The sequence below is a fragment of the Oncorhynchus gorbuscha genome, linkage group LG05 (assembly GCF_021184085.1).
Source record: "Oncorhynchus gorbuscha isolate QuinsamMale2020 ecotype Even-year linkage group LG05, OgorEven_v1.0, whole genome shotgun sequence".
NCBI classification, from domain to species: domain Eukaryota; kingdom Metazoa; phylum Chordata; class Actinopteri; order Salmoniformes; family Salmonidae; genus Oncorhynchus; species Oncorhynchus gorbuscha.
Window position 1 is genome coordinate 32,306,472 of NC_060177.1, and position 17,500 is coordinate 32,323,971.

General features: G+C 48.1%; 1 protein-coding gene across 9 annotated transcripts in view; it reads right to left on the reverse strand.

The window, feature by feature from the left end:
• The window catches only part of LOC124035841 (zinc finger protein 536-like), a 206,448-nt gene that overhangs the window by 110,451 nt on the left and 78,497 nt on the right, over nucleotides 1-17,500 (reverse strand). For 5 of the 9 annotated variants that reach the window (XM_046349630.1, XM_046349627.1, XM_046349631.1 and 2 more), the window contains one exon: nucleotides 1,005-3,265. In XM_046349630.1, coding sequence (XP_046205586.1) covers nucleotides 1,005-3,264 — 2,260 coding nt within the window. In that variant the 5' untranslated portion in view covers nucleotide 3,265. Of the gene's footprint in view, nucleotides 1-1,004; nucleotides 3,266-4,646; nucleotides 5,923-5,942; nucleotides 9,602-17,500 lie in introns of those variants that run through there. The other 4 variants (XM_046349633.1, XM_046349625.1, XM_046349626.1 and 1 more) reach the window with 4 other exon arrangements.

The window sequence follows — 17,500 nt, forward strand, 5'->3', positions numbered from 1 at the left end:
TTAAGCATAAGCCACTTTTTTTCAAACGGCTTAAAAGCACATTTCACTCCGCAAATGAAGTCAAAAAAATGACCTGCTTTATATGTATATCTTTAATTAGTGTCTTGTTTAGCTTAAACCAACTGATTATCGCATAGTCGTGGCCTAATTAACGGGTGCGCCGCTTAGCTTGTGGTGTTCCACCCGGAGGAATGAGAAAGTTACCTTTAAAACTTCTCTAATCATTAGGAACAGCCTCTCTTAATCCTGCTAAACGTACACTTTATCTGCTTTTTTCTTATTTGGCTACGGTGGAATTGCTTTCCCTCCCACGTTTAAGGAGATGTTTTAATCACTCATAATACGTTTGGCCCGTCCTCGTAGTCTTGACTGATGTTACACGGGGACACATACTGGTACACTGTGTCTCAACGTTTCAGATGTATTTATAAAGCCCTTCTTGCGTCTGTGTTCTATGTGCCAGTGTGAATGACACAAGTCACAACTCCGTCATGGGAGTTGAGCGTCTTCGTACGGCTGTTTTGTGTGAGTGCGTGACTCAAAGTGTGTCTGTGTGTTCGTGTGTGTGTGTGTTTAGACAGGCCTCCCCTCTCGAGTAAAAACAGTGTGAGTGTGTGTTTGACGGGTATTCGAACATGGGCGTTAAGTATCCCAGTTATGCACGGAATGTGAAGCTTGGATTTGTGGTGGGCTTTTTGAACAGGCAGTTTTGATTTCATCCCCCCCCCCCCCGGCCCCTCCCTCTCTCTCCAGTCTAAGTGGACTCCTTAGGGTCCAGTGTTGTGTAGAAGGGATGTCAAAGCAAATGGCGTATGTTCGAGATCTCGTGCCAGCCATCAACCAACTCATCTTTGTGTAAGGATTTACCCTCTTCGGACACAATGTCTCCCCCCTTACGTGTCCTCCTCATATAAATAATGAAGAACACATTGGAATAAGTCCTGATTGTAAGGATAATGTGACTATGGGAATGATCGTTATTCAATGTAATGACTTAGTCGTACCTGAGGATGGGGAGGAAGGGTGTGGGCTGTCGTCCTGGACACTGCCGGTCTGGGAGTGGCCTCCTCCGGCTCCGCTTTCCTCCGTCACGTTGGAGGATCCAGGGGTGGTGGACCTGCTGATGGACTGGGACTCGGGGTCGCTGGCCGAGCCACGCCGCTCATCCAGCCCTGTGGTGTTGTTCTGCTGCTGGATGGCTTCTTCTATGGGCCGCCGCTCCTTGTTGTGCACCCGAGAGTGGACCACCATCTGGTGATAGGTCCTGAAGACCCGGCCACAGTCAGGACATTCTGTGGGTTTCTCTTTCAGGCTAGTCAGGTGGTTGTACTCCAGGCCATGGACCAGGCCCAGGCCATGGCCGCCATGATGGGGCATGAAGTCACGGTGGCTGTCGAAGCCCACGCCGTCGTCTTTCAGGGGTATCATGGCTCCACTGCCGGCCTTCGAGCCATGCAGAGCTTCGCTGTGCTGCTTCTGCTTGGAGCCATCGTTGGAGCACATCATAGGGTAGTCATGCTTCTCTTTAGTGAAGGCCATGCCGGCAGCATTGGTCATCTCCTCATGGTGCTGCTCATGGTGCTGCTCATGGTGCTGCTCCTTGGGCATAAAGGCACGGTCCATGGCCATGCCTCGTGCCATGATCTGCCAGGCCTGATAGCTATTCAGTGGGTCCATCTCTGCAACTTTGGCAGCCGCCTGGAGGCGTTCCATGCAGCTGGACTTCAGGGGGGGCACTAGGTTCAGGCAGCCCAGGAGAGAGCGCTTCTCCCCCTCGCCAAGGCCATGGCCCATCCCTGCCATTGGGCCCAGCAGCTTTCCCAGCATCTCCTTCTCTTTCATGGCAATGCCGGCTTTGGCCAGCATCTGGTGTTGCTCGCTCAGACCCTGTTTGTCTGGGGATAGGAAGCCGCCCTGCAGGCAAGAGATGTAGCGAGAGTAGAGGTTAGCATGGGCCTCCTGGGCCATGCTGTTCATGGTGTTGACAGCATTTATGTCCTCTGCTGGGGGCTTGCTCTTGATAGCCAGCTTATTGAGATGGACCTTCATGTGGTTTTTGAGAAACCAGGGCTCCTTGAAGCGACGACCACATATCTGGCAGACGTGTTCAAATGAGTCCTTGTGCTTGCGCATGTGGCCCTTGAGGAACCAGGCTTGGCTGAAGACCTGGCCACAAACCTCACATCGGAACTCGTTGGCAGGCTTCTCAGCGCCACCAGCTGCACCCTGTCCCGCAGCTGACTCGGCCGTGATATGGGCTTTTTCCACATGGCTGATCAGGTCCTCCTCCTGGGAGGCAGCAAACTCACACAAGGTGCACTTGTAGGGCTTGTGCAGGATGCGGATGTGACGATCCAGCTCCTCCCGCTTCTTAAACTTGCCCTTGCAGAAGGTGCAGCGGAATCCAGTGGGTGGGTTCAGGGCCTGGTCATCTTGGGCACTGACCGGCTTGGGGGAGGACGAGGGCTGGGAGAGGGAGTCTGGAGTTCCCAGGCTGGTGGGGGTGAGGAGGCCACAAGCAGAGCCAGGCTGTTGCTGCTGGGTCTGAGGGCCAAGGTGTGGCTGGTGCTGCAGGGTCTGGGCTGGCTGAAGGAGGCTGCTGCTCCTGATCTGCTTGTCCCTCAGGATGGCCCTCTCCTCCAGCTCATGTAGAAGACGGTTCTCCTCACGGACGCGGCCGCGTCCCTTACCGAGGTTTCCCAGCTTGTGGGTGCGTAGGTGGATTTTGAGGTTGCCCTTCTGTGCTGCTCGATGGTCGCAGTAGGGGCACTTGAAAGGCTTCTCACCTGTATGTGTGCGCATGTGCAGCGACAAGATGCTGTTAAAGCGGAATCGCTTGCCGCACAACGGACACGGGTACTTCCTGTTCTTACGGGCATCGTCTTCAATGTCGTTCATCTGGGACATGATGCCCAGGTTCTGCCCATTGAGAAACTGCTGCAGGTCCACACGCCCATTCAGGTTGGCCAGGGCACTTGCATCTATGTCCCGGTTGAGCTGGTTGGCGAGCAGTGCCATCTGACTGCTGATTGGTTGACTGGCCAGGGCAGCGTGGCTCTTCTCATCCAATGGGGTGGCAGCTTTCTCCTCAGGGATCTGCTGTCGGCTCTGTAGGTCGGGAAAGGCGTGGCCCAGCTGGGCTGTCAGCTGGTGGAGCTTCTGACTGATGGGATATCGGCCATTTAGCACTGTGTTGCTCAGATGGTCTCTGTCAGCGTCCGATACTGCTGAAGACACACCAAGGCACAAACCAGAGTCCTCCATCCTGTAAGAGAGAAGGATATCACAACGGTCAACCACAGTCAATCAACCTGATAAGCAATGCATTAAAAAAAGAGCTATGACTCATCCAAAAATCTGAAAACCGGAAGAGAAGAGAAGTATTAGAGTAAATTGTCAGTGCATGATGAATGGAAATAGAGATGTAATTTAGCAGAGTGTCTTACGGAAGGAATTATGGTTAAGTGTCTTGCTCGAGGGCACAAAAACAGATTTTCACCGAGTCGCCTCGGGGAAGCTCTTAACCGCTATGCTACCTGCCGCCCATTGAAATGTCACTTTCTTCTTTTGATTTTCAGTGCAGCTTATGTTCTCACACTTGTGGCTGGAAGACTGTAACTCTCCGAACTTTCTCAAACTGCAACACAGTGTTGGATGCAATAAATACACGGTAAACGCGGCGGGCGCTGCATAATTATGCTACTTGGGCCCATCCTATCAGGATTCCTCCAATTACACGCCTTAATGAAACGGAGCAATGCCATTGTCATGAAGCTGCCGCAATGCTACAATTATGATATTAACAATAGCACTTAAAACCAAGGGGTTACTTCAGTAAACACACGCTCTTATCTCCCTACTGCGACACTTGTCTAGGCATAATTCTCCATTAAAGAGGCACATTACATTTGATGTGAATCACTTTGCTCTTGCCTTCGTTTCCCCTCCTCTCATGGCGTCCAATGAGGAGGAAAACAACAGTTGGTGTTATTGAAAGGGTTCCCAATGTATCAGAGGCCCTCCCAGCCATTAAGAATGGTTTCAACGGCCCAGAGCATACAACGTCAAGCTGAAGGGAATACACAAGCAGAGTCTGTTGTTGTCTTCTTGCTTGCCGGGTTGTTTGTGATGCCCTCCCCTCTCTTAAGAAGGATAATGGTGTGTTCTTCCCTTGCAACTGGCAGGGTCAAGCTTCCGACACAATAAAGTGAGTTCTGCCTTGGTCAACAAAACACTGTGTAATATCTCATTAAGCTGATTACTATGCTGCCTAGTAACAGTGGCAGCGTGCTATAACACATGATTATAATCATTATAAAAATTCCTTTCGGGGACTAAGCACTGGAATAACACGAGTTCACATTTAGTGGAGTGAGACCAGTTTATGTCCAGACTCCTGTGAAGTCAGGGGGGCGGCAGGGCAGCCAAGTGATTAGAGCGGTGGACTAGTAACCGGAAGGTTGCAAGTCCAAACCCCCGAGCTGACAAGGTCCAAATCTGTCGTTCTGCCCCTGAACAGGCAGTTAACCCACTGTTCCTCGGTCGTCATTGAAAATAAGAATTTGTTCTTAACTGACTTGCCTGGTTAAATAAAGATAACATTAAAAACAAAAAAAGGGACACCCCCAACATATAGACTCACGCACCTGCACACACTTCAAGGACAACTCTCTCTCTCAGCTTCTAACTGGTGCGAACCCAGACACCCACCAACCGACAAGGCTAGACAGAACAACATAAAGAAACAGAAACATAGCTTTGAATCAAACCGCCGCTACACACGTACAGTACACACACACACGACACAGAGGATGTGGGAGTGAAGCACAATGCTGAGGCACGCCGGGAAGACTTATGAGGCCTGGCTGTTCCTCAGCCGACCGCTCCTCCAACACTGTAGGTTGGTGTTGACTCTTATCTCGAAAATATGAATACGGTCTGTGGGCTGCTTATGAATACAATCTTCTTCTCTAGAACGTGATCATTGTCTAGTCATACAGGTGAAGGTCATCAAATGAACCCTCGAAGGATATAATGGCTATATTATGTAGACTGCGTGATGACTGGGCATGCCTCATGTATGTAGCGCCTACTTACATTGGCGAGGTCACGCACAGCTGTATGAGCTTATTATCATGTGACTGAGACACGAATATACTATCCCGCACTATTGCAAATAGCATTCAGAAAATGTCTATGCGACACTGTAATGATATTACATTGATATGAGTATATTTTCAAAATACAACGTTGGGAGAATACACAGGTAGATAAAACCATTTCCCGGACAACTTTCTCATCCTGATCTCTTAGGAGGGATTGTCCATCGCCAGACAAAATGAAGTGACTCTTAAAATGTGCCACCCACAATCCTTTGCAAACTCTGCCAATATCAGACGGAACCCCTTTTTGAAAGTGGCCTGCATGCACGCTGCCTTTTGCCATAGAAATATATGATTCAAACGAGACTGATGAGCTGTTGCTCATTTGTAGAGATAGCAGCTTGCCCTTTTCTTCAATTTGATTTCCGGCTTTATCTTTAACATATAACAAAGGCAGATAGACAATGGAATAATGTGAAATGAACTGACAAATCCAGTTTGTTTTTTGAACGTATCCTTGCTGACGAGCGTATGCAAATGAACTCCATTAATATGCTTCCCTTGCTCCCAAGTCATTTTATATTTTTTTCCTGATTAAAAAGGGCATTTCTTATGTGACACCCCCCCCATCCTATCAACACACATGCACGCCCACGCACGCACGCACGCACACACTGCTTTTGACAATAATTCAATATCAGAGTGCCCTCTGTGTGTAACAATGCAGGTAGCAATGCTCTTAGAACAACAACACAATGAGTGTTCAGTGTAATCACGACAGTCTTATTTCATCCATATGGAATTCCGCTTCCGAAAAAGCAAACGCTTTGATGTACTCACATAGAGCAAGTAGTGCCCGTTGTTACAGGGTAAGTACCAGTAATCCAATGTGTCCTTCTCTCGTGCACAGGTATTGCAATTCACAAGTCTGTGTGGTTCGCATTAGAAACTCACAGGGTCACAAGTCGTAACTTCTCACCGTCATAGATAGCATTTACAAGTAGCTCCCGAGTAACTGTGCGTCTGTATGCTTGACCTTGACCTCTCAGCCATCCAAACAGCAGACTGTAGCAACGTCTACGCTGGCTCTAACCCGAAGCAGATCTGACGTTTGTCTGGTGTCTACAACAATGCTTTCATTAACGATAAGGCTGAAATGACGCCTGCAAAGCCACCAGACTTCCTTTTGCACTTTCTCACAGAGGTGCAGCAGTGCTCTTCTTTACAGTTTGTGGTTAATATTCACCGTTTTTTAGTAAAGCGGCACATAACCAGATTTCTCTTCTTCTTTTTTTTTCCCCCAGGGGGCAAATTGCTCTGCAACCTACAGCTTAATTACGGACGGTATCTTTAACACAATGGAAGTGTATTTCTGTCTGAATATATTTGGGCTCAGTACCGTGTCATTATCTAAGCAACGAGCATGTGCTCTGATCCTATAAAGTGCATGCAATAGTTGAAGGAATTAGAAAACACTTGGTCAGGTTGAGTATTCTCAAATGATGTATACACTGGATACCACAGACATTTGCATATTCTAAGGCTAAAACACATAAGCAGAGTATGGCTAAACATGCTCTTGGGAAGGTTTCGGATTTGATGAAAGACCGTTTGGAAGTATTGCTTGATGTGATATTGATGGGTCAACTGGGTCAACTGAATGCAGGCCAAATAAAACCTTTTGGACATTTTAAAGCTATAATCCGTAATTGCTACGACCATTTTTGGACTTATAAATGAATGATATATACCAATTGATTATTTAATCATATAACTTATACATTTTACATTTTATTTTACTCGAATGTTAGTAAACAATATAATGTAAAAAAAAAAATGTATAGCCTCAAAACATGTTTAAAACGATCATTGTGATATAATGGATGTTCAGTCCTTGCATCCATAGCTCTGTCTATGATTTTGAAAGTGGTTACACTTCTCCAGGCCCCATCCCTCAACCTACAGAGGTAGGTTGACCACTTTGTTATTGTTTAAACTGCAGATTCTAGGTTTATAAGGAGACATTATGAATGGAAAAGCCATCAGTAAGACACGAAGTTGTTATTTTGTATTGACAAGAATCCACGAACTAATTACAACAAAATACCTCATTAAGTTATAATGAAGGTCATTGCTTTTAATAAATCCATCATTATTCACAAAGTAAGGAAATTCCATCGTATTCGCACCAAATCATCAACGCATTTAGAGGGGGAAAAACAACCTGATGGAAAATTAGTGTGTTTGCCATATGTTACATACTCTGAGGAAAGTGTATTTCAAAAATATATATATATATATATATATATAGAAGGAAAGGAGATACCAACACAAGTAGAGATAGCTGGGATCATTTTAAGCATGGCAGTAAATTGAAGCTAATAGGAATATTTCCTCATGCTTGTTTAGTCTATTGCAGGTGGTCTTCGGAACGCTTCTAATTAACCCAATAAAAAAGGGAGTTGTTTTTCTTCCTCTCCATACTCTTTGACTGAACTGGATTATTACATGCTGTAATGAGGCGAAAACAGAAAGGTTCCCAGCACAACAAGTGAAATAAAGTGGAATAAACCCAGTCCGTTCCTTCCAACGTCATACCCTAGACCCCACACAACAACTACGCTAACTTATGAGTTAAGCACCAAGATTCTAGCTGCATAACGTAGTACGAATGAAGTAAACCAACACATCAAAACAACAATTCTATATGCAAGAACTTGAACGCTATACAACGGAGACAAATATGAATCGACCTCGCTGGGCTTTTCCTTTCTGCTCTGTAGTCCCACACAATATGTCATTGAGGTCTCTTAAGAGGACTAGTCAACAGGTAGTTCGGCTTTCAGCTCATCTCCACAGATCACTATGAGGCCCCCTCCGCTTGAAAGAAAAAAAAAGAGAAAGAAAAGAGAGAAAGAAAAATGCCTTGTCTTTTTATCCCCTGCGTCTGACAGGCTTTCGGGATGCCAAGGAGGAAGATCAACGGGAGACAAGCGAATTCCCACAGTTCATTGTCCTGGTCAGCCGCATCATCATCCGGAGCCGGGCCAAAAGCTCAAAGCTTCCTTTTATGCTAACCATTCCTGGTATTATTCTGATGACCAGCAGATGTGTGTGTGCCTTTTTCATGTGCATATCTTGCAATAGTGGTCACAGCAGTGTGGAAAGACTCCTGCCAGTAGATTTTACGCATTGTGATGAGTGGGGGATTAATTGTCTCCAACATTTGTTAACCAGACCGTGTTTCACAATAAGAAGGGAGATGGATGAGATAGGCGACAGAGGGCAAACTAGCGCACAAAAAAAGTGATGAAAAGTAAATGATTCTAGATCATGGGGAAGAATTTCCAACATATAAATGATTGTCTGTATTCTGTCCTGTGCAATTCCTCCCCTCCTACCCCTCCTAACCCTCTGTCATGGGGGGGTGGGGGCATGTCCTACAGTAGTCACGGTCGAATCGCTGATCACGCATGGTTACCCTACAGCAGAGAAAGCCCAGCGAACAATGACCACAGTGTAGCTGTCCGTGTAGGGTCGATCATGGCTTTACATCATTCCCCTGGGCTGCCTTTCTGCATTTGAATACTACTCACTGGAAAATGAATGCAATGACACATCGCTGGTAAGGCATGGCCAACACTGTTTCTTAAAGGCAGACAGGGAGAGAGAACAGCGCGCACATGCTAACAGTACAATCAACCCAGCGATTGTTTTCACTCTACAGTGGGAAATGAGAAAGGGATCCTGGTAGTGCTGAGTGAGTCACCCATCATCACACTTTCACAGGCATTAGAGCGGCTTTAATGTTGGCAAAATAAAACCATATCTGCCTAGCGCCGGTTGACAAAGTCAACCAGGCCACGTTTTCTTCCCTTTCAGGTCATTTTCCTTTTCTTTTTTTTCCTTCTGAACTCTAAATGTCAATATCACCTGAAATAAGTGAATATCAGAAATAATTGCTGTTTTCTCCTCCTCGTGCTGGTTCTGTTCTTAGGAAGTTTTGCATAATGGCTGAACAGGGGCTGTTGTTGTGACAGGTGCTGAAATCAAACCGGGAGGCGACGGAGACAAGGTTCAATTTAGTTTGTGAATCCTTTAATTGTTGCATAGCTAATTAAAAAAAATAAAGATCCCTTTACACTCCTGACTATTTTCCGACGCTTGTATGCATACATGGGGAGGTGAATTGTGCCTCGAAGCCAAGTGATGCTGCCTTTGTAAAGGGAAGGGAGGAGAGGGGGGGTTGGGTGCTACTTCAACGTACTTACCATCTCCTCACAACTATAGCTTGGAGTTTTCACCAAACAAATGTATGGATAATTAGAGATACTCATTATGGTAAGCAAGTCAAGTAATTATTTTACATCACGCCGCTGTTAATTGAACGATTCTTCAATATCTTTGAAAGTAACTATTTTTCTCTCCTCTTTTTTTCCCCCCTCTTCGTGAGAAGATGAGGGGAGACCAGTAAACAGGTAGGGGAGCCATATGCTCTTGAGTGAAAAAGCACTTCTGTCAAGGCAAATGGGCTTTTTAAATATTCAACCACTGCATGTCTTTTTAATATGACAATGCTAAATCTCCTTTATTCCATCACTTTGATGAACTATCTCAAGCTAATCTGGAGAGACGTCATGTGAAGGAATCGCTCAAGTCTTGCAGGCACTCTGTCAAGGCCGGCCGTTACGCAACTGCACTCGGCATGTCCATAGAGCAGTTTTTTAAAAAGCAGCACACATCCTGTTTAAGAAAGCCACTCATCTTATCAAAGCCATCAGGAAGTGAGACTTGACTGCAAATGCTCTCGATTCTTTGCATACGTTACAATATCTGTATTTTACTTTTCCGCTATTGTTTGCAGCTGTGAGTAGCTCTGAGAATAATTCATCATTTTCTCTCTCCCTCTCGTGTGACCCAAAGTCACGTCTTAATGTGGCTTAATAAGAAAGTGGGGGGAAAAAAGACAAGAGAGGAAAGAGAGGGAGATTCAGAGAGCAGGGCACATTATCGGCATTAAGAGTAAAGTGTATTTATTATGGACTAATTGTGGCAGAGGAAGTGCGTTAGGAGGGTTGTGCTCTCAGGAGGGAGGGTGGGGAGCCTTCGGGACATCAGGGAACGTGTATTTATCTCACTTCATCTGAAACAGTGGGGGCTACTCTTCTTAGAATCCGAGAGGAAGGGAGGGAGAGGGAAAGAGGGGGAGAAGGGGGAAGAGAGAGCGAGTGGAACCATTTTGCGGGCCAGACAGAAGTGTTTGCCTACATGCCAACGCTTCACTAAGACAAGACTCTGATTAGCGGAATAAGGCAAAGTTGGTCAAACTTCAAAACAGGCCTCTCTCTGAACTCCACTACAAAAACCTCTCATCCTGTTCTCCTCTATGAAACACCCAACCCAGAGCAGCAGCTTCCTTTTGGTGAGGTTGTTAAAGATAATAGCTAATTACTACAAATAACATTTAGGACACATATTTCTACAGAAAATCTGAGAGGTAAAGGACAGTATACGTTACAAACACTGTTTTATGTTTCATTCTACTGAGGTAAATAAGAGATGTGTGTATTGAAGGGCCAGTTTGGCCCAGGAACAGATTACTTGTGTCTCTCCACACTCCTCTCTCTCTGATCTGTCTGCATTTACACAACTTCTCCCTGCGTGTGCACATGTGCGTGCGTGCGTGTGTGTGCATATGTGTGTTCATAAAGGTTGGTAATGTTGAACGAAAAATGACCTCTCTGTATAGTGCATTCAATGCTTCCCTCCCTGAAGATGTCTTGCTCTTGAAGCAACACAAGGCCTCTTCTTTATTTGTCCCGGTGTAGTGCCGTGTGGCTGGTGATCAGTGACATTACTCACATTCTCTGTTTTCCTGAACCCTTGTCATCGCTAACACCCACCACCATGATGCTAATATGTTGTTTATGTTACCATGGCTGCAGACTGTACATATTCTATTCGGGAGGCATCGCTGCATGATCGATGCATCACGGGTCGTTAACCTCTCTATTTCATCCCCACTAGTGGTGACCGCGTAGCAGCTGTGAACTCTTAAGGGTACACCGTGCCATTTCAACACACTCAAAAGACATTTCCAGATATACAAATCAAAATGATCTTGCAGCCATATGAAAGGACATCCATGTTTTGGTCAAATGATGAGCCTAGGATGTATTTTTTGTGAATAAACCTTTAAGGACGGCACTGTGACACATGGCTTAGCCTAGACAGTCACCCGCAGCATGGGGGCACCTGCCATGTTTAGCCTGCCTGCCTGCCTGCCTGCCTGCCTGCCTGCCTGCCTGCCTGCCTGCCTGCCTGCCTGCCTGCCTGCCTGCCTGCCTGCCTGCCTGCCTGCCTGCCTGCCTGCCTGCCTGCCTGCCTGCCTGCCTGCCTGCCTGCCTGCCTGCCTGCCTGCCTGCCTGCCTGCCTGCCTGCCGCACCCCACCACCCCTCCCTTTACCCTCAGCCTTTCGATAATGCGGGATATTAAATCGCCCATGTCCTACAGCTGTGATCTGTTGTCGGGGGGGCTGGTGATGGCAGGGCTCACAACACGGACGGCGTTCTGCTATCACCGCTGAACTGCCTGTCTGAGCCACTTGAAGGACCTCTGGAGAGGCTGCATCATCTTCTGAAACGAGCCCCCTTCCCCCCCTCTCGGCCCCTCACCCCTCGCCCCCATACACATATCCCTTCCCCTTTGCCCTCCGCAAAGGGGGGGGGGCCCGACTCTTATTACTGTTACCCACCTCCTCTACATCCCTCCTTCCTACCCTCCATCCTCTCCCGTTCTCCTGTTCTCCCTCCTCTACATCACTCCTCCTACCCTCCGTCCTCTCCCGTTCTCCCTCCTCTACATCCCTCCTCCTACCCTCCCTCCTCTCCCGTTCTCCCTCTCTCCCTCCTCTACATCCCTCCTCCTACCCTCCCTCCTCTCCCGTTCTCCCTCTCTCCCTCCTCTACATCCCTCCTCCTACCCTCCGTCCTCTCCCATCTCCCTCTCTCCCTCCTCTACATCCCTCCTCCTCCCTCCGTCCTCTCCCGATCTCCCTCTCTCCCTCCTATACATCCCTCCTTCCTACCCTCCGTCCTCTCCCGTTCTCCCTCTCCCTCCTCTACATCCCTCCTCCTATCCTCTGTCCTCTCCCGTTCTCCCTCTCTCCCTCCTCTACATCCCTCCTCCTACCCTCCGTCCTCTCCCGTTCTCCCTCTCTCCCTCCTTTACATCCCTCCTTCCTACCCTCCGTCCTCTCCCGTTCTCCCTCCTCTACATCCCTCCTCCTACCCTCCGTCCTCTCCCGTTCTCCCTCCTCTACATCCCTCCTTCCTACCCTCCGTCCTCTCCCATTCTCCCTCCTCTACATCCCTCCTACCATCTGTCCTTTCCCGATCTCCCTCTCTCCCTCTACATCCCTCCTTCCTACCCTCCGTCCTCTCCCGTTCTCCCTCTCTCCCTCCTCTACATCCCTCCTTCCTACCCTCCATGCTCTCCCGTTCTCTCTCTCTCTCCTCTACATCCCTCCTCTCCCATTCTCCCTCTCTCCCTCCTCTACATCCCTCCTTCCTACCCTCCATCCTCTCCCGTTCTCCCTCTCTCCCTCCTCTACATCCCTCCTTCCTACCCTCTGTCCTCTCCATCTCTCCCTCCTCTACATCCCTCCTTCCTACCCTCCGTCCTCTCCCGTTCTCCATCTTTCCCTCCTCTACATCCCTCCTTCCTACCCTCCATCCTCTCCTGTTCTCCCTCTCTCCCTCCTCTACATCCCTCCTTCCTACCCTCCGTCCTCTCCCGTTCTCCCTCTCTCCCTCCTCTACATCCCTCCTATACATCCATCCTTCCTACACTCCGTCCTCTCCATCTCTCCCTCCTCTACATCCCCCCTTCCTACCCTCCGTCCTCTCCCGTTCTCCATCTTTCCCTCCTCTACATCCCTCATTCCTACCCTCCATCCTCTTCCGTTCTCCCTCTCTCCCTCCTCTACATCCCTCCTTCCTACCCTCCGTCCTCTCCCGTTCTCCCTCTCTCCCTCCTCTACATCCCTCCTCCTACCCTCCGTCCTCTCCCGATCTCCCTCTCTCCCTCCTCTACATCCCTCCTTCCTACCCTCCGTCCTCTCCCGTTCTCCCTCTCTCCCTCCTCTACATCCCTCCTCCTATCCTCCGTCCTCTCCCGTTCTCCCTCTCTCCCTCCTCTACATCCCTCCTCCTACCCTCCGTCCTCTCCCGTTCTCCCTCCTCTACATCCCTCCTTCCTACCCTCCGTCCTCTCCCGTTCTCCCTCCTCTACATCCCTCCTCCTACCCTCCGTCCTTCTCCCGTTCTCCCTCCTCTACATCCCTCCTTCCTACCCTCCGTCCTCTCCCATTCTCCCTCCTCTACATCCCTCCTACCATCTGTCCTTTCCCGTTCTCCCTCTCTCCCTCCTCTACATCCCTCCTTCCTACCCTCCGTCCTCTCCCGTTCTCCCTCTCTCCCTCCTCTACATCCCTCCTTCCTACCCTCCGTCCTCTCCCGTTCTCCCTCTCTCCCTCCCTCTCCATAGTTTTTCCTCCTGCATCTGATTAAGTTAACAATGTGCCGTTATTTGCATGCTGATTTTGCCGGTCCCTCTCCTCAATTCTCTCACAAACACAGGGGCTGGATCACAGTAATGTGATAGCACAGCAGCCAGCCAACGCAATCTCCTGCAAAACCAGGTGTGTGCAATCCACTTCCCTCTTAATTCCTGCCCCCATCCATTTTTTCTCTCCGCCCCCCCACCCCATCCCTGTAGTGTTTATAAGGTTGTATTACAATCAAATCTGGAGCAAGAAAGTCTGTCTATTTTTATTAATTATAGACCGGCGCTGATGTGAATGTATTCCGAAAGCATCTTCAAAATAGGTCGGCATACAGTTTTCTATTCTTATCCCATTTAAATGTCAACATGGTGCAAAGCCCTACAAATTAGTTCAGGCAGACTTCAACCCCCATTTAACATTTGAAGCTCTGTTCTGTAAGCTCAATGTGTGATTTAACGCAGTTTACACATATAAGGAGCTAGTGGTTTTGTCTTTCAAACTTCTCATTTCAATACAGATTTTACTGCCAACCTGCCAGAGAAAATGCTGGTGGGGGGGAAGGGGGATTATATAAAGCAACAGAAACAATGCATTAGCTTTCGTGAATAATAGATTCTCCACCGGTCCGTGCGAGATCTACGTTTTTAAGCGTCTCCGCATAAATCCTCAGCTGAGATGAACACATCACAATTGGGGGGGGGGGGGGGGGGGCGATTTCTTGAACATCTACCCAAAGATGTCGCTAGTGGAAAAACAACTATATAAAACACCCCTGTTTATATGCAGGCTGGACACAGTCCCCATAGAGTGACAGGAAACAATGCAAAGGAGATCTGTTGTTCAGGTTACTGGTTGTTGAGCATACCAAACTGAGATCAGACATCTAATACACTGGACCTATTGATACAACCTACACGAGGAAACACGTACCACCACGAACGTCTCCGCAACAAAACAATCCCATTCTTCTCCGAAACGCAATCTGAGATGGACATGTCGCATGGAACGCTGTAGAAAATCAAATTTGATTTGGATCGTGACGGGGATAAGAAAATAACGTAGAATGCGCAGAACAGCGGCTACTACCAATGAGGTCCACTGGCCAGACATTGGCCTTCATTGACTCAGCCTCGCCATGGCAGACAGAGTAAAAGGCAGATAAGTCACCTCATACCCTGGGGAAGTGTCTCACATGTCAAGCTGTTTCACACCACTGAAACATGGGCTCAACTACAGGCCTGTGTGCCACCCTAAGTCCAGTCAGCCCTGAAGGAGGCCTTGCTTTGTGGGGTAAGAATCGAGGATGTGCCCCATACGCTTCATTACACTTCTGGCCATATCTAAGGCATGACTGCATCAATGCCCAGCACAACCAGTTCATTCAGGCGATATGGACCAAGGTCCTCAAGCCCAGTCACAGTTTTTTAGTGCCACAACCTCAATCTAGTCCATTCTGTGTCTTTTGACCAATAGCATCCAATGTCCCCAGCTCGCACTTGCCTCAGATAATCCTAAAACCTGCCATTATAAGTCACCAACTCAGATATGGCAACTTTACATAGGACACATTCCCTTGGAGACTGTTCCGTGCTTGGGGCTACTGTTTTTCCACCTCATACTAGTGTCGTGGCACGGCCCTTTAAATGTTCCTTTCTCTGTGGTTTGTTTCTCTCCACACAGCTCAAAGCAAAGTGTTCTATGGGTGTGCCTAACACGAGCGAGCTGAAATGTCAAACGCGTTCTAGAGCGGCCCTAAGGGGTTTAATTGACTGTGGCATAAAGTGAGTTTGAGGCCGATGAAAGAGCAACGTGAAGATGTTTCATTAACAGACAAACAATGAGCCCAATGGCTCCCTTCGAATTGGCAGGGGGTGAAGATTCCCCAAAGTTAAAACGCATTTGTCCACAGAGTAAGTGAACTTTCTATGGTATTCATTCGAAATGGGGGAAAAAAGGGTTTAGCTTCCAAGTGTGTGAGAGTGAGTATGTCAGTGTAGTGTGTGAGAGTGAGTATGTCAGCGTAGTGTGTGAGAGTGAGTATGTCAGCGTAGTGTGTGAGAGTGAGTATGTCAGTGTAGTGTGTGAGAGTGAGTATGTCAGCGTAGTGTGTGAGAGTGAGTATGTCAGCGTAGTGTGTGAGAGTGAGTATGTCAGCGTAGTGTGTGAGAGTGAGTATGTCAGCGTAGTGTGTGAGAGTGAGTATGTCAGCGTAGTGTGTGAGAGTGAGTATGTCAGTGTACTGTGTGTGAGAGTGAGTATGTCAGTGTAGTGTGTGAGAGTGAGTATGTCAGTGTAGTGTGTGAGAGTGAGTATGTCAGCGTAGTGTGTGAGAGTGAGTATGTCAGTGTAGTGTGTGTGAGAGTGAGTATGTCAGTGTAGTGTGTGAGAGTGAGTATGTCAGTGTAGTGTGTGAGAGTGAGTATGTCAGTGTACTGTGTGTGAGAGTGAGTATGTCAGTGTAGTGTGTGAGAGTGAGTATGTCAGTGTAGTGTGTGAGAGTGAGTATGTCAGCGTAGTGTGTGAGAGTGAGTATGTCAGTGTAGTGTGTGTGAGAGTGAGTATGTCAGTGTAGTGTGTGAGAGTGAGTATGTCAGTGTAGTGTGTGAGAGTGAGTATGTCAGTGTAGTGTGTGAGAGTGAGTATGTCAGCGTAGTGTGTGAGAGTGAGTATGTCAGTGTAGTGTGTGAGAGTGAGTATGTCAGTGTACTGTGTGTGAGAGTGAGTATGTCAGCGTAGTGTGTGAGAGTGAGTATGTCAGCGTAGTGTGTGAGTGAGAGTCAGCGAGTATGTCAGTGAGTATGTCAGTGTGTGTGTGAGAGTGAGTATGTCAGTGTAGTGTGTGAGAGTGAGTATGTCAGCGTAGTGTGTGAGAGTGAGTATGTCAGCGTAGTGTGTGAGAGTGAGTATGTCAGCGTAGTGTGTGAGAGTGAGTATGTCAGTGTAGTGTGTGAGAGTGAGTATGTCAGCGTAGTGTGTGAGAGTGAGTATGTCAGCGTAGTGTGTGAGAGTGAGTATGTCAGTGTAGTGTGTGAGAGTGAGTATGTCAGTGTAGTGTGTGAGAGTGAGTATGTAAGCGTAGTGTGTGAGAGTGAGTATGTCAGTGTAGTGTGTGAGAGTGAGTATGTCAGTGTAGTGTGTGAGAGTGAGTATGTCAGTGTAGTGTGTGAGAGTGAGTATGTCAGTGTAGTGTGTGAGAGTGAGTATGTCAGTGTAGTGTGTGAGAGTGAGTATGTCAGTGTAGTGTGTGGGCGTGTCAGTGTCAGCCAGTAACAGAGAGCATATATCACTTGGTTGAGCACTGTCTCAATGTATACGTTTATGCCACTTGTTAGTTCAGACCTGCTTCGACTACAAGGACGGTCTCCACGCCGTGCTCCCAGTGCTCTCTGTTCAGTGTCTGTCTCCACCAAGCAGTACAGTAGGATCCCTCCTGTTCGCCGTGCGTCAGCTGCTCCTCTTCCTCGATGCGCGTGATAGCCCGACTCGCCGAACTAAACGCGCGGCGTTGTTCTACGACTTCAAATATTCATCAAACAGAAAGAAAAGAGAGATTCCTCCTATCCCGCGGTAGTAATTTACCAATTATTTGGAGTACCTGCTGACAGGTACGTGTCACAGTCTGCTACATTCGCCCCCCCCACCCGTCCCCCCCGTCCCGCTCCTACCCGCAGCCCTGCCTTTCCCCTGCTGCGTAGAGAGCCGCGCCGCTTCAGGCACACGGTGAGACGAGACGTAGAGGAGGAGGAGGAGAGTTTGACTGCAGCTCTGATGCTTTGATTTTGGAAACGGCTAAGAGCGACGGAGCGTCGAAACTTGGCGTGCTCCAAAACA